General features: G+C 65.1%; 4 protein-coding genes across 4 annotated transcripts; 3 read left to right on the plus strand and 1 right to left on the minus strand.

The window, feature by feature from the left end:
- The first annotated feature begins 107 nt into the window (after positions 1-107).
- CHLRE_06g286900v5 (uncharacterized protein) lies at positions 108-5249 on the plus strand. Its single transcript, XM_001695314.3, has 3 exons — positions 108-422; positions 555-825; positions 998-5249. The coding sequence occupies exons 2-3, from the start codon at positions 593-595 to the stop codon at positions 4653-4655; spliced, it is 3891 nt and encodes a 1296-aa protein (XP_001695366.2). The 5' UTR covers positions 108-422; positions 555-592; the 3' UTR covers positions 4656-5249.
- A 14-nt stretch (positions 5250-5263) lies between these two features.
- Positions 5264-7827, minus strand: CHLRE_06g286950v5 (uncharacterized protein). Its single transcript, XM_001695443.2, has 2 exons — positions 7188-7827; positions 5264-7001 (listed from the first exon to the last, which is right to left on the minus strand). The coding sequence occupies exons 1-2, from the start codon at positions 7380-7382 to the stop codon at positions 6507-6509; spliced, it is 690 nt and encodes a 229-aa protein (XP_001695495.2). The 5' UTR covers positions 7383-7827; the 3' UTR covers positions 5264-6506.
- Positions 7828-8197: 370 nt separating this feature from the next.
- CHLRE_06g287000v5 (uncharacterized protein) lies at positions 8198-13132 on the plus strand. The gene is made up of 13 exons (XM_043063357.1): positions 8198-8585; positions 8736-8979; positions 9075-9239; positions 9412-9502; positions 9770-9875; positions 10125-10165; positions 10452-10491; positions 10687-10732; positions 11219-11338; positions 11494-11559; positions 11953-11987; positions 12211-12247; positions 12484-13132. Exons 1-13 carry the CDS (start codon positions 8506-8508, stop codon positions 12613-12615), a joined length of 1203 nt encoding a protein of 400 aa, XP_042924063.1. The 5' UTR covers positions 8198-8505; the 3' UTR covers positions 12616-13132.
- A 360-nt stretch (positions 13133-13492) lies between these two features.
- CHLRE_06g287050v5 (uncharacterized protein) lies at positions 13493-18234 on the plus strand. The gene is made up of 6 exons (XM_043063358.1): positions 13493-13799; positions 14003-14029; positions 14177-14694; positions 14938-15207; positions 15465-15680; positions 15994-18234. Exons 1-6 carry the CDS (start codon positions 13592-13594, stop codon positions 17716-17718), a joined length of 2964 nt encoding a protein of 987 aa, XP_042924064.1. The 5' UTR covers positions 13493-13591; the 3' UTR covers positions 17719-18234.
- The last annotated feature ends 1 nt before the right edge of the window (position 18235 follows it).

The raw sequence follows: 18235 nt of genomic DNA on the forward strand, positions 1-18235 counted from the left end.
TGCCACGCCACGCAGACAATTGGAAAGGTGGAGTGCCATTTCGAAATCCTGCTAAAGAAAAGCTTGCCAAGCCAAATAGTACATGCAGGAGTGCCTAACCGCATCGACTAGTGCGTGCGAGCTTCAGTAGTCGCACCTCAAGTAGGCAAACTCTAAACCAGCTGATGCCAACTCAAATATAGTTTTTGCATAGCTTCTGGCAATTGACCCACGTTTCGCGTTCGACGAACTTGGGCGACATTCTGCCAAAGGAGGAAGCTTCTGTAGCCAGGCGCCCTGCCTACTGCGATAGAAGCCTGGCTCTTAATTTCCCCTTGGCAACCCTAGAAGCGGAAGGAGCAGAAGGAGCAGAACGGCACGCCATGGGCTTGCCAGGCGGGCAGCAGCACAAAGGAATGGAAGTCTGGCCCAGTAATAACTAGGTGAGCTGGTAGGCCACATTGAATTGTACATCATCAGGCAGAGCCATTCCCGATTGCGTCAAGTACCCTTCCTCATTGAAGCAGGGTTCCCCTGGAGGACGCTAAGTGCGACATCTTGTTACTTTATTGTAGGCTGCATCAGGGGGCTTGCTACACCCGGCACGAGCGAAATGGTCAGTGGCCAAGGGGCCGTGACCGGCACCGCCGCACCGGTGGTTGCGCACAAGGGGCCGCCACCGCTCCTCTCGCCTCCACGCCATCTCTCATGCTCAGGCGGGCTGAGCTCAACGCCTCTGTCGTCACCGGGCGGCCTGCTATCCCCAAAGCGGCCGGCGTGGACGGCCGCACCCGAAGAGTTCACCTGCAATGGCCCTTCGGACTCTGAGACAGAGGTTGCTTGTGGGTGAGTGCATGGGCAAATTGCAACCGAGAAGAGCTTTCTGACCATGACATAACCCCGCCTTGGGGGCCAGGCTGGCCTATGGCCTTTCAAAGTTGCTCAGGACGCACTAAAGCAAGACGGCTTGGCTCTAGGACAACGAGTTCCACTCTGCCTTTCGCCTCCTCACACGCAGGGACGGCACAGAGCTCTCGACCACTACGCTGCCGGGCTGCGCGCCGCAGTTACCTGACAGCGCCGGGACGATACCTGCGGGAGCGGCTTGGATCGGGGTTGGCACAGAGCCACATATCCCATTCGGTGTTGGCGGCAGATCCCGGCTGTCAGGCCCGGGCGCTCACAGCCCCGGGCCGCTGCAGCTCTGTCCCTCTGCGACGGCTGGCGGTCTGGCTGCACCAGGAGCAGCAGCGAGAAGGACAGTAACAGCTGCAGCAGCAGCAGCCGCGACAGCGGTTGCTGCCGCAAGCGGCACAGGCGGTCGGTCGCTGGTCGCCCACTCCAGCTGGGGTCACAGCAGCGGCCAGGCACACAACCCGGTGCATGACATGACCGACCAGCAGCAGCAAGAGCAGCACAATGCACTGGCGGCGCCACTGCCGCTGCGTCCGCCCCGAGCCAGCCGGAGTATAGGGGGCTGCGAGGACGCGGGCGTCTATAGCTGCGGCAGCGGCGGTGGGCTTGTCCGCAGCATTGCTTACGGGGCCACCGAAGGCGGCGCAGGAGCAGGTGGTATCTCGCTGAGTGGACCTCTTCGCGTGATGCAGCGGCAGACTCAACATCCGGACGCAGATCGCGGCGGCGAGTGGCGGCAGGCGGATGTGCAGCATCGGGCCCTGCTGGCTGACTTACTGGAGTCTGGGCCCGAGCTGCCCAGCGGCGCGGTGCAGTCCACAGGCGCGGCGGCCTCGGCGGCCGTCAACACGGCTGTCACGGCCCCAGGGTGGCGCGTCCCAAGAGATGAGGAGGCCTGGGCGGCGCGGGGCCGGCGCCTGAGCGGCGTTGGCGCGCGCACGGCGCCCGGAGCCGGGGGCTCTCCACCGGAGCGCCGCAGCCGTCCAGCCGGGCAACAAGGGCCGGTGCAACAGCAGCCAGCCGGGATAAAGCAGCAACACCAGGAGTACCAGCCCTCAAGCGAACATCGCGACGTTGCCACCCATGAGTGCTCAGATGGGGAGCAGCAGCTGCTGCGCGCTTTCGAGAGCATATCTGTGGACGCGGCGGCGGGCGCCGAGTTGCTCGCAACCCGCCTGGCTTCAGAGGTGTCCTCGTACGCCGCCGGCGACAGTCGTGCGCATGCCCACGCCCACGACGGACATAGAGATGAGGACCTGCACGCGCGCGTGTCGGGCGGGGTGCTGCGCACGATGGACTCGTACGCAACACACTCCGAGGCGGAGGGCCCTGATGGCTTGAACGGGCAGGGCGGTGGCGCTGACGGCAGCGGCGGCAGAGGAAGTGACGGCGCGCCGCTCAGTCCGCCGACCCTAGGGCTGCCGGCACCGTTGGTGCTTGCAGCATCAGCCGGCGGTGCCGTGTTGCCGGCTGGTCCGAACAGCCAGGGCCACGCGGCCTCGCGCTTCTTATCTCCGCCCGCATCGCCAGCGGCGGCGCAGGAGCGCGAGCGTCGGGCCGCCGCCGTCACTGCCGCCCACGGCAACACCTCCTTCGGCAGCCAGGCCGGCAGCGGCGCCGACTCCCCTGTCATGTCGCCAGCGCCGTCTTCCTCTCGCGGGCACTTTCGGCTTTGGCCGGGCGCGCCCTTCTTCTCGTCCTTCAGCAAGCAGCGGCATCGCGACAGCGAAGTGGCTGCCAGCGGCACCTCCGCCGCGGCCTCCGCCGCCGTGTCGTCCCCCGGGCGCTACCGGTTCAGCAGCGGCGCCGGGGGCGGCGGTGGCGGCAGCAGCCGGATGGTGGCTTCCAGCGGCGACGGCACCAGTGTCGCCCTGGCCTCTGCAGCGGCCATCAACGCTGCAGCCATTGCGGCGGCGGAGGGGTCGTCGCCGAAGAGGCGGCCGGACAGCGGCGGCGGAATGGACCGGCTGAGGCTTCAGCGCACCCGCGTCCGTGCCATTCAGACCTCCGCGTCAGCCAATGCGCACAGCAGCCCTGGCGGCAGCAGCCTTGCACTCGGCAGTTTGGCGGCGGCGGACAGGGGTGCGGGGCCAGGGGCGCTAATGGCAGCGCTCCAAGCCAGGAGCAGCGTGGGCGGCGTGCCCAGCGGCTGCACCAGCCCCACGGCCGCGGCCGCGCTGGCGCTGAACGGAGGCCCCAGCAGCGGCGCGGGTGCTGGTCTGCACGTGGTGCGGGGGGCGTGGGGCGAGCCGGCGGCGGCAGACGCGCCTGACGGCGTGGTGGTCGGCGGCGCGGCGGCAGGAGCGGCTGTGGCGGGGCCAAGCGCTGCCTGGCTGCAAGGCACAGCTGCGCCCGCGGCAGTGCTGGGCCCCGCGCCACGCGTGCGGCGGGCGAGCAGCGCCCTGGAGACGTTGCTTGCCCGTGGCGGCGCATCCGCGCACTCGCCTGCAGTCGGGGCCACAAGCCCTCTAGGCAAGAGCACCGCTCTTTTTACGCCGCCCAGGCCGCCTCCCAGCAGCCAGACGGGCAGCGGCCGCTTGCAGCCGCCGCAGGCGGGCGCGGAAGGACTCGGGGGCAATGACGATTCCGGCTACCATCCGGCACCTCGCGCCCGGAAGTCGCAGGAGGGGCCCGTGGCACACGCTGAGGCGGGCTCCCGGCCGGCGGCGGCGGCGGCATCTGAGGCGGTCTCGGAGCCGCTGCACCGGCTGTACCGCACAGCACTGGCCGCCGAGGAGGTCGCGCCGCAGCACCTCAAGTCACACAAGCAGCAGACACACCAGCAGACACACCAGCTGCTGCACAACCAGCGGGAGCCGCGGGAGCAGGCGCGGCCGTCGTCTGCCCTGGGCCGCGTCACGTCGCGGCTTCGTGCCTTGGCGTCGCGGGCGCTCAGCAGGAGCTCAGATGGCCGCGGCGGCAGTGACGTGGACGAGGCGGGGCACCGATCGGACGGCGCCGCTGTGGACGGCAGGGCCGCGTCAGAGGCTTCTGCCAAGGAGGGGAAGGGGTTCCGCAAGGCCCTGAAGAAGGGCAAGAGCGCAGCCGACGACGAGCCGCTCGCGGTTGCGGGCTCCGCCGACAGCATCAGCCTGCACCGCCGCCGCCTGGAGACGGGCCGGAGGCGCGACAGTGGCAGTGCAGGTGAGGCCGCCGACGTCAGCAGCTTCAGTGGTACGGTGGTGGCGCCGGCTGGCGGCGTTACGGCGGTGGGGGATGCCGGGCCGGGCAGCGGCAACGGCACTGCTGGTTGCTTGCGGCCGCAAAGCGCGGCCCGTGCGGCTGCGGAGCGATACATGGCGGAAACGTGGCGCACCGGCAGCGGCGGTGGCAGTGCTGGTGGAGGCGCGGTGCGTGGTGTGGGTGAAAGTGTGGAGGTGTACGCAGCGCCGCCGGCTGGTGGCGGGCAGGCACGCATTGTGTCAAGGCCCGGAGCGTCGGAGCTGCCGAAATGCAGTACGGGCGGCGGCGGCGGCGGCGGGGCGACGGCTGGCCACGACCGCTGGGGACCTGGCGGCCGGGACGCGACAGATGAGGGCTGTTTGAGAATGGATACGCACGTGTCTGCCCCCGGCCCCGAGACACTGCGCACATGCTGCAAGGCCATTCCGGCGGCGCGCGCTCTGTCAGAGGCCTCTGCCGGGGCTGGGGCCGCTGCCGCTGCGGTGGTTGCAGCGCATGGGGCGGTCGCAGCTGCAGCAGCGGGCAGGGTGGTGGCGGCGTTCGCCGCAGGAGCAGCACCAGCACCAGCGTACGAGTGAAGATGGTGTTTGTAAAACCACTAGGGGTACTGCATGAGGGCACGTGGTGGCTTTCGAGTTGCTGCAATATGGCAAATGGAGCGAGTGTCGTGGTGCCCAGTGTAGGGTGAGAAGCGCGGGCGTAGGGTGTATCGCGTGATCGCGTCTCCATGTAACTGGCTACGATATGTATGTTGCTTGGAGCGATTTGGATGGACACAAGCATGAGTTTACCCAATGCCCATGCGGCCATAATTCATGGACTCATGGACTGTGCGCTGACTGTGATAGGGCCCGCCATGCAGCCTATCGCAGCCATGGCCCCAGTAATGTCATTCCGTGGCTTCCCCGGGGATCAACGTGTATGGAACTGCAGTCTCGGGATCCGGCATACATCACTTACATGCTTAGCCTGTTACGGCTGGATGCGGGGCGATGGGGCCGGTGGCATACCGTGGCCCATATTCAAGAGCTCTTTTTGTAGACAGGCGGCAGTGGGGCACACCGCATACACGGATAAGCGCCTGCAAGCCAGCTGTCGCAGCAATCCAACCGCAAGCAAGTGACTGCTGCAGAGTGCAGAGCACGCAACTGCGACCCGCCGTCTAAGTCCAATCTGTTTGGGCCTTTGGGGGAGTGGCTGTAAGAAATGGCTGGCTGAGGACCAACAGCAGGGCGAGTCGCGGAGCACACAGACTCAGCGCATTGCAGGCGATGCATGCTCCGTCCTGGGCAGTGGTCAACCCATTCCTGCACTCTCAGCGCCATGCACAGCCCCAGCTCACACCCCGGGCTTGTCTGTCTGTTCATATGCCGGGGGGCCACAGCATGCACTACATCGTAGTAGCGAAACATCAGGGTGTGTCCACAAAGAGTCATCATCAACACAAACATCATCTAGGGCCGACACATTACTTTCAAACCGTAGGGTACTCGTAGGGTCCTTTCAAACCGTAGAGCATCATCGTTATATTCTCACCATAGCAAGTCCTTCGCATCGTCGCACCCTCCTCATGCACCACCAAACTGTGCAGCTGCGTATTATCATTCGCTCTTCCGGCCAAGAAGGGCAAGGGCCTTTTCCCTTAAGGGGAAAGCCACCTTTCTTGTCATTCGCTCCAGTGGTCTAGGCAACCCGCCGCTGCCGCCGCTTCACATTCCGTCCTAACTCCTCAGCTGTACACGGCTGGGGCCGACCACAACTCTCCAACAACACTCACCGCTCATCAACAACCATAACCAAACCGAACCCAGCTACATCGCAAAATCTTTGAAAGTTGTCAAACAGCACATTATATAAACCCACAACGTCGGGGCACTCCAAGCCGTCATGTACAGCGGTTCACGGCATTATGTTGCACCACCGGCGCGCGTACGGTAACTGTCAAACAAACGGCAGCCCTTCAACAACGAAACGCAGGCAAACCGAACCAACAAACCCACAAGCCGACACGGCAAGACACGGAACCGACCCGAGGGCACGGCCCGTCTTGGAAATAAAACAATCCAACACTTTTACGCCAGTGCATTCCTCCACGCGTCGTCGTTATCCTTGCTCAGTGTGCTCAGTGGTGGTGAACGTATCAAGCGGCACTGCTACACGTGCATCGCGTAAAATCCTAGTCTGACTGGCTCGTCACACGCATCGCAGGTCCCAATCAAGTTCTGTGTCGCGCCAGTGTCTAAGGCGAAAATCCTCACGCGCTCGGCGGCGGGTGTCCACATTCTCAGGATAGCGTCGTCTCTACGCTAAGGAGCTCTCTCGGTCATTGTCAACATGTAGCAGCAGCAGCCAGAGCCGGAAACTGCGGTGGCGCTTCCTCTCCCCATCCGGTGGCGCTTCCTCTCCCCACCACCACCCTTCCCGTTTCCCTAGTTGACGCGCAGCGTCATTGGCGCGGGCACCAGGGCAGCAGCCGCGGTCTGCTGCGCGCCTACAAGGCCACGCAGCGCCTCCGCCACAGCCGCGTGCCCGGCCTGCTGCGCCTCGCGCAGCGCCATGCCGCCGCGCGCACTCGCCTGAGCGCCCGCCGCCAGCAGCGTCACCACGATGCACAGGTGCCCCGACGCCGCGGCCTCGCACAGCGCCCGGCTGCCATCGGCGCGGGGGTCGGCGCCACCACGCAGCAGCAGCTGCGCCGCCGGCAGCTGTCCGTGCTTGCAGGCGGCGAGCAAGGCCGCGCCGTTCTCCGCCCGCGCGCTCACTCCCGAGGACAGGAGGACCTCCATGGTGGTGAGGTGGCCGCCCGACGCCGCCGCCACCAGTGCGCGGCCACCGCAGCCCCCCACACCGGCGCCCGCACGCAGCAGCGTGCGCACCACGCGCGTGTCGCCAGCCCCAGCCGCAGCGGCCAGCAGGAAACGGGCCTGCAAACACACAGACAGACGCAAGCGTCAATGAAGCTGCGGGCGCTCGTGTGGCGTAACTGTCCTCGCAAGCGCGAAACGACCATGCCAACATCGCATGTTGCCTGAGGGATGGCATGTGGACACAGAATAGCTGGCGAACCTCCGTCCTACCCTGCCCGGGAAGCCGAAGCGACCAGGACCCACCTGCACACCCGGCGTCGCGCCTAACCGCAGCAGGTGTCGAACCAGCTTGTCCGTCGCTGCGTCTCGCGCAGCCGCGCTCTGTAATTGCGCCAGAAGCATTCGGCGGACGGTGGGACTGCCATACACGTGGAACAGCGCGGTTTCAGGGCCGTGCCGAGCCATCAGGAACTGGGCCGCGAGGTCGGGGCAAGCCATGGCCGACGTAAAGGCTCGGCGAAGCTCCCTGCATGCCGCCGCTGGTGCCGAGGAGCCGGCAGAAATTAGCACAAGCTGCAGAAGCGGCGTGGGCAGGTCTGGCAAGCTCGCCGAATATGCAGATGGTCCCCGGCAGTCGCCGCTGCCTTGCAGGTGTGTACAGATACTATTCATAGCGTCTAGATGTGTGCTGGACGTCCTAGAGCAACGCTTGTCAAGGCGCTGGCAATACGTTTGCTGATGTCTCAACGCTGCGCATAGCTGTGCGCCATGCCAGGTATATGATGAGACCGAAGCCTTTGCAGATGGTAAGCGAGGACGTGAGGAATGTCTCGTTGACGTTGACGCAACCAAGTTTGCGTTAGCTAGGCTGCGAGACGCCTTTAAGCGCTTTATCGCGAACCGGCCGTGCTGTGTGAGGTTGCAGATAATGTTAAGGACGTAGGCGTATAGCGGAAGGCTAATCAGGGGCTCAGGAGCAGACCTTTGCAGGGCGCTCGATCGCGGGTGAATCGCTCGTCCCACATCATTTGATTGCGTCCTCTCTCTTTCGTCCCGTCGACTCCAGGCCTCTTTCACTGTGTTGCTTATCATTATAATAAGCACGCCAGATATACGGATTAGGTGTGAGCTAGTTCCGGGGGACGTCCGGGGACTCAAGCTGGCACCATTTGACCTGCGTGCACGCCACCTGTCGTGCGCGCCACGCCCTCGACCACCTGGGGCTGGGAATGTGCCGCAGTCCCGCCCTCTCAAACAATGAAGGCGAAACATGATCCCTAAAATAGTACCCCCTCACAAAGCGTAGCTACGTTACGACTTGCCTGAGCCATCTGCTCGCCATCCGGCCAGGTGCCAACCTCGCCAACATCAGTTCGCTGCGCTCATCGATCGCATGCTCGCAGGTGCGGCGAGTACATGCACCGCGTCTTCTATGTCTAGTGATATCATCTGGCCGGGCGCCCGGCTCGTGAGAAGATTGCATCAGTGACACCCTCCAAGGCTCCTTTCCCACCTCGTGCATGCCGACTGTTCCCAGGGTTTGCCCCACGGGTCACGGAAACTAAAGAGGGTCGCACACGGGCTAATTACATGTTGCTTCTGGCTTGTATTGTGTAATGTCATGGAGCGCGGCCAATGCAGCTTCGGCACGGGCAAGAAACGTGTCGGCGCGGCGTGGCCGCTGCTGGTGGTGACGCGATCGCGCGAGGCGCCAACTCAAAACCGCGAAGGAGCGCCACTCGCTCTCCATTTACAAACCTGCTCTACACCAAGCCACTTCCTACACGCTCACACGCCTACTCCTTGCGCTCTAGACCGCTCCCCCGCAAACTAAACCACTCGCCAAGACAGCATTCAAACGCCAGGCACGCTGGCGTCCGACGTGCAGCGCGAGCTCGACGTCCGCGGCGGCCGCCACCCCGCCGCCGTCAAGCAGCCGCTGAAGCCGCTGCAGCAGCCGGCGGCCTCCACGCAGTCCGACACCGCACGCGGCGGCTCCGACACCAGCCTGGTCTCCGGCGCCGTGGACATGGCTAGCACGCTGGCGGACACGGCGCTTAACAACGGCGCCAAAATGATGGAGAGTCTGCCGCTGGTGCGTGTGGGGGCGTGTGTGCTAATGTTGGTGTTCGCTGTTCATGCGCCTTACATGCACCTCCTTCCATCCGCCGACCCATACACCATCCCCAGGATTCCGTCACGGGCGGTGGCGTGCACCACAAGGCTGGTCACAAGGACGTGCTGAGCAGCCGCATCGCGGCGGGCGAGGTGGCGGCCGCGCCTGCCGGCGCTGGCTACGGCAACAACATGGGCAGCGCCCCGCCCGCGCCGCCCGACCTGGTGTCAGCCCAGCAGGTGGGTGTGGCGCGGTGGGGCCAGGAGGATGCTATGCCGAGGTTCGCGAGCGAGATGTGCTTTTGTGCATGTGTGTTGCTGGGGTGTGTTGTGGAGCACAAATAGCTCGTGGAGAGCAGCTGCCGCCCTGCTCTAGAACGCACGCACACTGCACGCGCACATACCCACACAGGACAACAAGCCGGTGTACGGCATCCCCCAGTACCCCGCCACAATGGAGTTCCGGCCCCCCGAGGGTCTGGACAAGGTCATCCCCAACCCGGGTGCGTGCCGGCGTGCTTGTACGTATGTTGGTAGGCTGCCTGCGTGGGCCGCTGGCGGTGTGTTGCACGCATACGTGCCGCCGCCCTTCCAGCCCCTCATGACCCGACCCACCCGCGTGTCCCGCGCCGCCGCCACGCACCTTCTTCACCTCAACGTACTCTCGTTCTTTGCTACCCCTAACGCCCACCCGAACCCAGACCCCCTCGCTCCATGCCTCATCTGCCTTTGCTGCCTCCCTGCCTCCCTGCCACTCATGCACACACCAGGCATGCCGCGTGCCAACAAGGCCATCAGCCGCGAGCGCCCCGACGGCGACCCGCGCGCCCCCGCCGACCGCACGGTGCTGCAGCAGCACGTCATGTTCTGGGACCGGTGAGACAGCTGACAGTGGTCTGTGTGTATACAGGGTGTGTGGGGTGTGTGGGTGTGTGTGTGGGGGGGGGGGGTTGGGGCCGTGGGGGGGTGGGGGGATGGGGTGGGGCCGTGGGGGGTTGGGGGTAGAAGGGGAGGAGGTGCAATGGGTGTGTGCTTGATTTGGCGGGGGTGACTGCTTCGCCATGCCCAAGCAATATGCGTAACTGCTTCATCGCACCCCAACCCCGCACCCCGCGTGCTTCTCAGGGACAACGACGGCGTGATCTACCCGCTTGACACCTTCATCGGTGAGGCCACATACAGCCACAGCAGTGGCCACGAGCATCCGCTTGTACCTGTGCACCCATACCACACAGCAGCTGACTGCACCGCACTTGCATGCTCACGTGCCTCCCGCCCGCCTTCTGACCCGCACAATACACGCTTGACCTTAACCTTGCAAACCCATAACCCGCACCCATCATACATTACACCCCCCCCCAACACACACACACACACACACACTTGTGCTCTTTAACACACACACACACACACATACACACACACGCCCGCGCACCACCCCTGCCCACGCAGGCTTCCGGCGCCTGGGCTTCAACCTGATCATCTCCGCACTGTGAGTGATGCGTGCCAGTGGGGCCGGCGGCGGCGGCGGCAGTCCCGACCTCCACCATCAGGCACCTCCACCAGCACACGCGCTTACCCTTGAGGCTGCCACGCACGTCACCTTTTGCGTGTCTTAAACCCTCCCCTGCCCAGCCGTCACCCGCCGCCCTCTTCACACATGCATTTGTCCCCCCTCCCTCCTCAGGGCCGTGCCATTCATCCACCTGTCCTTCTCCTACCCCACCCTCAAGGTGCGGGCGTGCGGGCGATTAGCTGTTGGGCAGTACTACCGTGTACAACAACCGGGAGTTTGGGTTTGTGCACAGTCAAGGAAGTGCGGCATGGCCGGATGAGTTGGGGTAGTCACGTTCGGGGCGGGGGATGGGGTTTAGTGTATGCCCGGTGGTTGTGTGGCATACGCGAGGCTCACTTGTCTTTGGTTCATGGTCGGTACACCCATTCGTCACTTGCATTGTATAGCTTCACCGACAGAAGGTCACTAGCGTAACCGCTCTATGGTCCCTCCACCTCCCCCGCCCCTTCACCTCCCCCGCCCCTTCATCTCCGCCCTTTCATCACCTCCGCCCTTTCACCTCCCCGTCCCTTCACCTCCCCCCACACATACGGATCACACGCACACACATGCATGAATCCAGTTTCGCTTCCTTTCACAAGACGAATATTTTTGCCTCAACCCCTCTCCCCCCCCCCCACACACACACACACGTACCCCACAGGGCTGGCTGCCCGACCCGCGTCTGCCCATCTACCTGGACCAGATCCACCGCACCAAGCACGGCAGCGACAGCGAGGTGTTCGATACCGAGGGCCGCTTCGTGCCGGAGAAGTTCGAGGAGGTGGGGGGCGCGGAAAACGTGTGTGTATGCGTATGGGTGTCCGGGTTGCTGGTGAGGACCTGCATCTGGTGAGGGACGCCAGTTAGCGATATGGGGTCTCCCGACATCCCCCATCGCGCCACCGTCCTTCCTTGCGCTTCGTTCCTCCACTACAGATCTTCTCCAAGTTCGACAAGGACCACAAGGGCGGCCTGGGCTGGAAGGACATCCAGCAGATGGTGGTGAGTGGGGGGGAGGCGGGGGGGGGGGGCGGCAAGGTGACCTGCGGGAAGGGAAGGGGTTACTTAATTTCTATACCGTGTAAAGCGTGAGCCTAAACTAAACGCAACCTCATGCAAAAGAGCGAGGGGGGGGTCCACGGGGGGGGGGGGGGCTGTGCCGGGTGCTATGATGGGCGTAAGGCCACGGGCCTGAGGATGTTTGGAGGGCGGGGAGAAGCATGTTGCAACGGATGGAGCGATGAAACAGGGGCGGGCTGCTTTAGCAGATGGGATGCTGTTCGATGTCGGAGCACTCCCTTTTTATCTACCCCAACCTGTTCACCTACAAAACTCCCCTCACACTGCACTAACCATGCCCCGCTCACCTCGCCTCGCCTCACCTCGCCGCCGCAGTATAACAACATGAACATCAACGACCCAACCGGCTGGTGCGTGACCTGCTGCGTGGCTGGGAGCCGTGGGAGGGAAGCAAGCTTACGGGCTGCCTGCTAGTGTCCTGCTGCTGCATGCATCCCTCCCCGCCCCGTCCGTAATGCTAGTGCGTGTTCGCTGGCTTGTGAGCTGCGTCAGCAGCTGTTACCAATCAATGAATTCTTTCCGTTCCCGTGCCCGCGCTTCCACTCACGAATGTTCACGCCCACACGCCCACAGGATTGCGGAGCGCCTGGAGTGGTGGGTCACGTACCTGGTGAGTGCGAGTGCGCTGGGGGAATGGACGGGAGCGGGAGAGTAGGGTGGAGAGGTACGGTAAAACAGTACGGTGAAACAGGGAGGTAAGCATGCAACGTTCTCCTCTTGACTCCAAATCCGTCTTCACCACCTACTCCCACAAACCTCCGCCCCGCGTCCGCCGTGCACCCGCCCACCCTCTCTCGCCCCCACCCTCCACACACCCTCTCCCGCCCCCCTCCGCCCCGCCCCCAGCTGCTGCGCGACCACAAGGGCCTGGTGAGCAAGGAGAAGATCCGCGGCGTGTACGACGGCACGGTGTGGGAGGTGGTGGCGGCGGAGGTGGAGGCGCGCAAGAACCGCCGCAGCGCCTACAAGTGCGAGTGAGCACGTGCGCGGTATGGCAGGGCACGACTGGCATGCGAGTGCGAGGATAAGAGGATGTAAGGATGGAAAGTGGAGAGGGTTGTGTACGCATGGTCGTCGGGATGGAGGTGGCGGTAGGTGTTGCGGCAGGTTGGCGTACGTGATAAGGTTTGATAGGAATTGGGGGATGGGCACGACGCATGCGTGGGTAGAGGGTTGTGTAGGGCAGGCGTGGACAAAATTGCATGCTGGAATTGCTTGTGGAGTTGCGTGTCTTGATTGCCCGGGCTGGCTGCGGCGGTGATAGCAGCGGTGCTGGGTTCGTGCTCGGCTTAAGGCAGCACGCACACGAGAGGGGTCTTGCGAGGGAAGCTGTTGCTTGGCTGATGGTGATATGCCACATGTGACATGGTGGGGAAGGTACGGCAGTTGTAAGAAAGGAAGTCCTGTAAGAATCAAGAATGGACGATGTATGCTTTACCTGGACAGGACGTAACCAGAAGCTCACGCCAAGCTGTCATTGTAAGGAATAATGTGCAGCGTGGCACTGGAAAGCTGAGGATGGGGTTATCGCGGCGAAACATGCGGAAAAAGGTGCATGCTTGCTTGCCCGGGTCCCCGGCCCCGTCCCGGTCCCCTACTTGTCGTAGGAATTGAACAGGGCAATCGGCTTGGAGGCGGGGACAGCAGCAAGACATGCGTGCAGGCAAGGGATCGTATCTTGGGAGTTGTGTCCGCTCGGCTTGCCGGTGGGGCGGCAAGGCGCCCTGCGTGTGTGCGCGTCGGCGCCTGTGGCTCTGTGGCCCCTCCTGCGCCGCATGAGCAGGCCGGCATCGTGGTTGTACGGGATGGCCTGAGGCTTGCCGAGCGACTGCAAAGCAGTCTTGGCTGCACATAACTGAACGTTCTTGTGAATTGTCATTTCTAGACAGTAATCACATCATCGGTCGCGACTAGAGCAGACCTGGGGGAAATCCATTTACCGCAAACCCTGAACATGGCTGCCACGGCCGAGTCCCGCGACCAGGTAGCCTTACGGGCCGTAAAGGCCGAGGCGAAGGATGTTACAGCGGAGCTGCAGAACGTGCTCGCGGGCCTTCTGCGCAACCCCGAGGATTTGTTTTTGCAAAACGTAAAAACCCGACTGGAAGGACACAAGGAGAAGCTTGAATCGCGTCGCCAAACTCTTGAAAGCGTCATTGCGGGTGAGTGCACTTGTGCGGCCTGGGGGCCTCAGAGGCATCCTCCATCCTGGGGTTTTGGAGCGAGGATGTGACTGGGCCTGCCCCGATCAGCAAACCACAATGCCCCTGCCAAGCCACACCTGTATCAGAGCTGGGGCATGATCTGACCAGTAACTGTGCTGACAACCGCGCCTTGTCCTACCCACCTCACAACTGCTGTCCAGGCAAGGACAGCAACAGCGCCGCCCCGGGTGAGCCAACGTGCTCGTTGCTTTGGCTTCGCCGCGTCCGATCACACCAAGTCACTTACACGAGGGGGTGCTGTTTTGTTTCGCCTCAACCTTGTGCCGATGACCATAGCTAATTGACTACTGCCTTGATTGCCTCACCTCGCACAGCCGTGCGCGCTCTGCCCCCGCCGGCCGAGCTGAATGCCGCATACGAGCGGCGCGTGCAGCAGCACCCGCAGCCGCCCAAGCAGCTGCTGGCCCAGCAGCAGGGGCGAGGCGCCTCGTCGGCGCCCTCTTCCTCCTCCTCGGCGTTGCCAGCGCCTGCAGCGGACGCGGCGGACGTGCCCCTCCTCTTCAACTGGCGCATTGACCGGCAGCTTGGCCTCGCAGCTGCTGCCGCCGCCAGCGCGAAGGCACGCAAGGCCGCCGCCAGCGCCGCATCGGCGGCGGGCAGCAGCGGCGCCGACAACAGCGCAGCAGATGTCCGCGCTGATGCAGCGGCTGTGGCTGCAGGTGGGCTGCTCCTGCCGCAGCTGGCGCACCCCGTGCTTGCGCATGTGCTGCGGCTGGTGGAGGGTGGCGATGCAGCGGCCGGCGTCAGTGGCACGGGTGTGGCGGAGGAAGACGTGGTGGCGGCGGCGGAGCTGATCGAGACGGTCTGCGGTTATGGCCAGCAGACGGACGAGGTGCGTAAGACCATGCCCTGCACATCAGGCTTGTGCATGTGCGCGTGCGCGCGCGGCCGCCGATGGCGCTGCTGTTTGCGGCGTGGCGCCCGGCACGGCGGAGACGCACGGGTCGCACACCTAGCTAGCAAGCCCGCCCTACAGCGCCAGGTTGAGTGCAATCTCTAGCCCGTTTGCTACACAACACATTGCCCATTGCTGTGTGCCGGGCTGCCGGCCTTCGTCCCCTACCTCGCGCATCAGGTGCAGCTGGCGGCTGCGGTACAAGACGTGCTGTTGCCGTACCTCTTCGGTCCCTCCTTCGACCTCTCCATCCCCGCCGGTACGGCAACAACAGCAACAACAACAAACGCAGCGGGAGAGACAGCGGCGGTGGGCTTCGTGCGGCACGCCACGACCATCGCCCGCCCGCACCATGCCTCTTCCTCATCTCCGTTCAGCCCCCTCGCCACGCCACGCTGGGCGGTGGGGGATGACGCCGCGCAGCCCTCCCACCTGTTCCTGCTTGCCGAGGTGGGTCGCCTCATCACTCGCGTGAGCCCACGTGGGCACAACACTGGCGCTGCCCGTTGCACGTGTGTGGCCAGGGCCCAGAAGGATGGCGGCAGCGTACCTTGCTTGCCAGCCGCTTGCTTGTGCTCTGCGGGACCGGGCATGCAGCTGTGCTGCTACCACAATCAACACGGCATCGCATCCATGCTAGACGTGCTGCTTGCCCTGTGGGCCGTTCTGCTGCATCACATCACCTCGGGCCTGCTCCCTGCGCGCAGTTCCGCACGGGCCTGGGTGCCAGCGGCGGCAGCGGCTCGCCCACCGCGGACCCAGCCTTTGTGGGCGCCACACACTACCTCGACTTCTGGCAGCGGGCGCAGCAGCGGCGGCAGCAGCAGCCGCTGGGCCCGGCGGCGGGCCCGGCCGCCGGCAGCGGCGGCCTGCAGGCTGACGTGTGGGGCCTGCAGACCTACCGCCCCGCCCTCCTGTTGGAGGTGAGCAGGCGCAAGCTAGCTAGCGCGCAACGCAGCGCGCCCATGATGACAGGTTGTGCGAGGGTACGGATGTACGGCACGGCTGTGAGTGGGCACACGTGCAAACCTGATGGTTCCTACCTCTCCCACGTACGGCACGCGCATGCTCTATCCCCTGGCCGCCCAGCCACATGATGCCAATGCCTCACCCCTCACCATCACGCACCGTACTGGCGCCCTGCCGGTCCCAACGCCTCCTCGCTCCTCGCCGCCCCCCTGCCTCGCCCGACACACGTTCACACATACACACGTGCACACGTGCACACACGTGCAGGTGCTGGGGCCAAACCTGCGGCTGTCGGCTCTGTCCTGGACCGACCGCCCCGTGGTGACGCCGCTGACGCCGCTGCTGCCGCTGCTGCCGCTGCACGACCCCCAGCTCCTGCTGCACCAGCACGGCCCGGCCGCCGCCGCCGCCGCCGCCCCCAGTGACGACGACCGGCTGCTACTGCCGGTGGCTCGGCTGTTGTCGGGGCTGCGTTCCGGCCTGCGCTGGCTGGCAGCCCTGAACCACCGCGCCCGCAGCCAGCAGCAGCCCCTTACCGCCGCCATCAGCGCTGAGCAGACCCAGCAGCAGGGTCCGGTGGCGGCGGCGGCAGCTGCCGCGCCGGTCAAGCGGCGGCGTGTCAAGACCGCCTCGGCCCCAGCCACAGCCGCTGCGGCTGAGGCGGCGCCAGTCGGCGGGTCGGAGGCGGAAGCAGGAGGAGCAGTGGCGGCGGTGCCCGCAGTTGTGGTCAGCAGCAGGGGCAGCAACTCCACCCCTGTGGCGCTGCCGTACCCCATCCTGCTCAGCCGGCGCTACGACACGCGTGGCGCCGCGCCACCCCAGGCGCTTGGGCCGCGCACGTTCCTGCTCCACACCTCCACACCCCACGCCTCCGAGGCCGCCTCCAGCGGGGCGCCGGCGCGTGATGTGGTGGTGCGGCTGGCCCGGGCCTACGACCTGGAGGCCCATCGCGAGTGGGAAGCGCTGGGCCTGGCGCCGGCACTGCTCCGCAGCCGGCGGCTGCGCAGCGGCTGGCTGCTAGTCGAGTCCGAGCACCTGCCTGTGGCGCCAGCCGCCGCCGGCACCAGCAGTAGCCCTGAGGTGGCAGACGGCAGAAGAGCTTGGCAGCCGCTGCAATCGCTGCTGGCGTCGTCGTCGTCGTCCGCAGCTGTTGACCAGCAGGTGGACTGGGCAGGCGCGCTGGCGGCGGTGAAGTCGGCGCTGCAGCGCGGCTCCGCAGGCGGCGGCCGTGCAGCCGCAGCAGCCGCGTCGCGAGCTGCAGAGGCGCTGGGGACGGACGTGACGGCGGCGGCGGCCGGCTGGCTGGTCCGGCGGGGCAGCGGGGCTGCGGCGTGGGAGGCGCAGCTGGTGGACTTCCGAGTGCCGGACGCCGCCAGCCGCCGCCGGCAGGGCCTGGCCGCCAGCCTCAAGGCCATCGCCGAGCGCAAGCGGCTGCGCCTGCAGCAGCAGCTGGAGGCGGCAGCGGCCGAGCTGGCGGCGGCGGAGAGCGCCGCCGCCGAGGCCGCGGCCGTGGCTGCGGCCGCGGCCGAGCTGGCGGCCGCGGGGCCGTCAGCCGCCGTGAACCGGAAGCGCTCGGTGGGCCGGCCGGCCGGGAGCCGCGGCACAGTCGTCAGCGCCGCCAGTGGCCGCAGCACCAAGAGCAGGGATGAGGCGGCTGCGGTCAAAGACAGCACCGCAGGAAGCACGGCAGCGGCCAAGCGCTCAACTGCACCGAAGAATGCTGGCACGCGTGGGGCCGGCAGTAGCGGGACAACGACCAGCGGCGGTGCCAGCCGCAGCGGCAGCAGTAGCAGTAGTGCAGGCGCTGCTGTTGTCAAGGGCAGGAGCCGGCGCGGTACGCCTCCGCCGCCGGCTGCCATGCTTCCCGCGCCGCACCACACATGCGTGTCGGCTGTGACGCCGCCGGCTGCTTTCCACTTGCTGCGGCCGCGTGTGTGCGCGGGCCAGCGCTCCCCGCACCTCGGCGCACGGCTGCGCGTGCTGGGGTGGTGATGAGTTCAGCAGTGGCGGGGTCGCCTGTGTTGGTATTCTAGGGTCAGGCAACAGCCTGGGCATATGGTTCTGTGCATGAGCCATTGGGCCATTGCATGATGGGGCCCAGTATGGGGCCCAGCCAAGGGGCCATGGGGCCCAGTATGCTGCTGGTTGCATGTGGGACTGGGCTTTTGGGGGCTGCTGTGGGAGTGTGGGTCGTGTCTGGCGTGTGAGCATGCTGTCTCAGCCTGGGCTCAATTGTCGGCGCGTTGTGCGTGTTGTGGCACTGCTGGCGGGAGGTTGACGCATTGCTAAAAAGGAACGCAGGATGCGTCTGGATGCCGAGCTTGCTTTTCGGTTCGTCTCACACGGGGGGGGTGCCGCGGTAGCAGGTGTTGATAAGGTGGCACAACACGTACCACATGCCGTTCATTTGCTTATCCGTACATCACATACGTACTGTACCGTAATAGCACGGCGTGTCACCATTCCGTAACTAAGACCGTCAAGGAGGTTTTCTCAAGACACTTTGGCA

This window comes from Chlamydomonas reinhardtii, chromosome 6 (genome assembly GCF_000002595.2).
Source record: "Chlamydomonas reinhardtii strain CC-503 cw92 mt+ chromosome 6, whole genome shotgun sequence".
In the NCBI taxonomy this organism is placed as follows: Eukaryota; Viridiplantae; Chlorophyta; class Chlorophyceae; order Chlamydomonadales; family Chlamydomonadaceae; genus Chlamydomonas; species Chlamydomonas reinhardtii.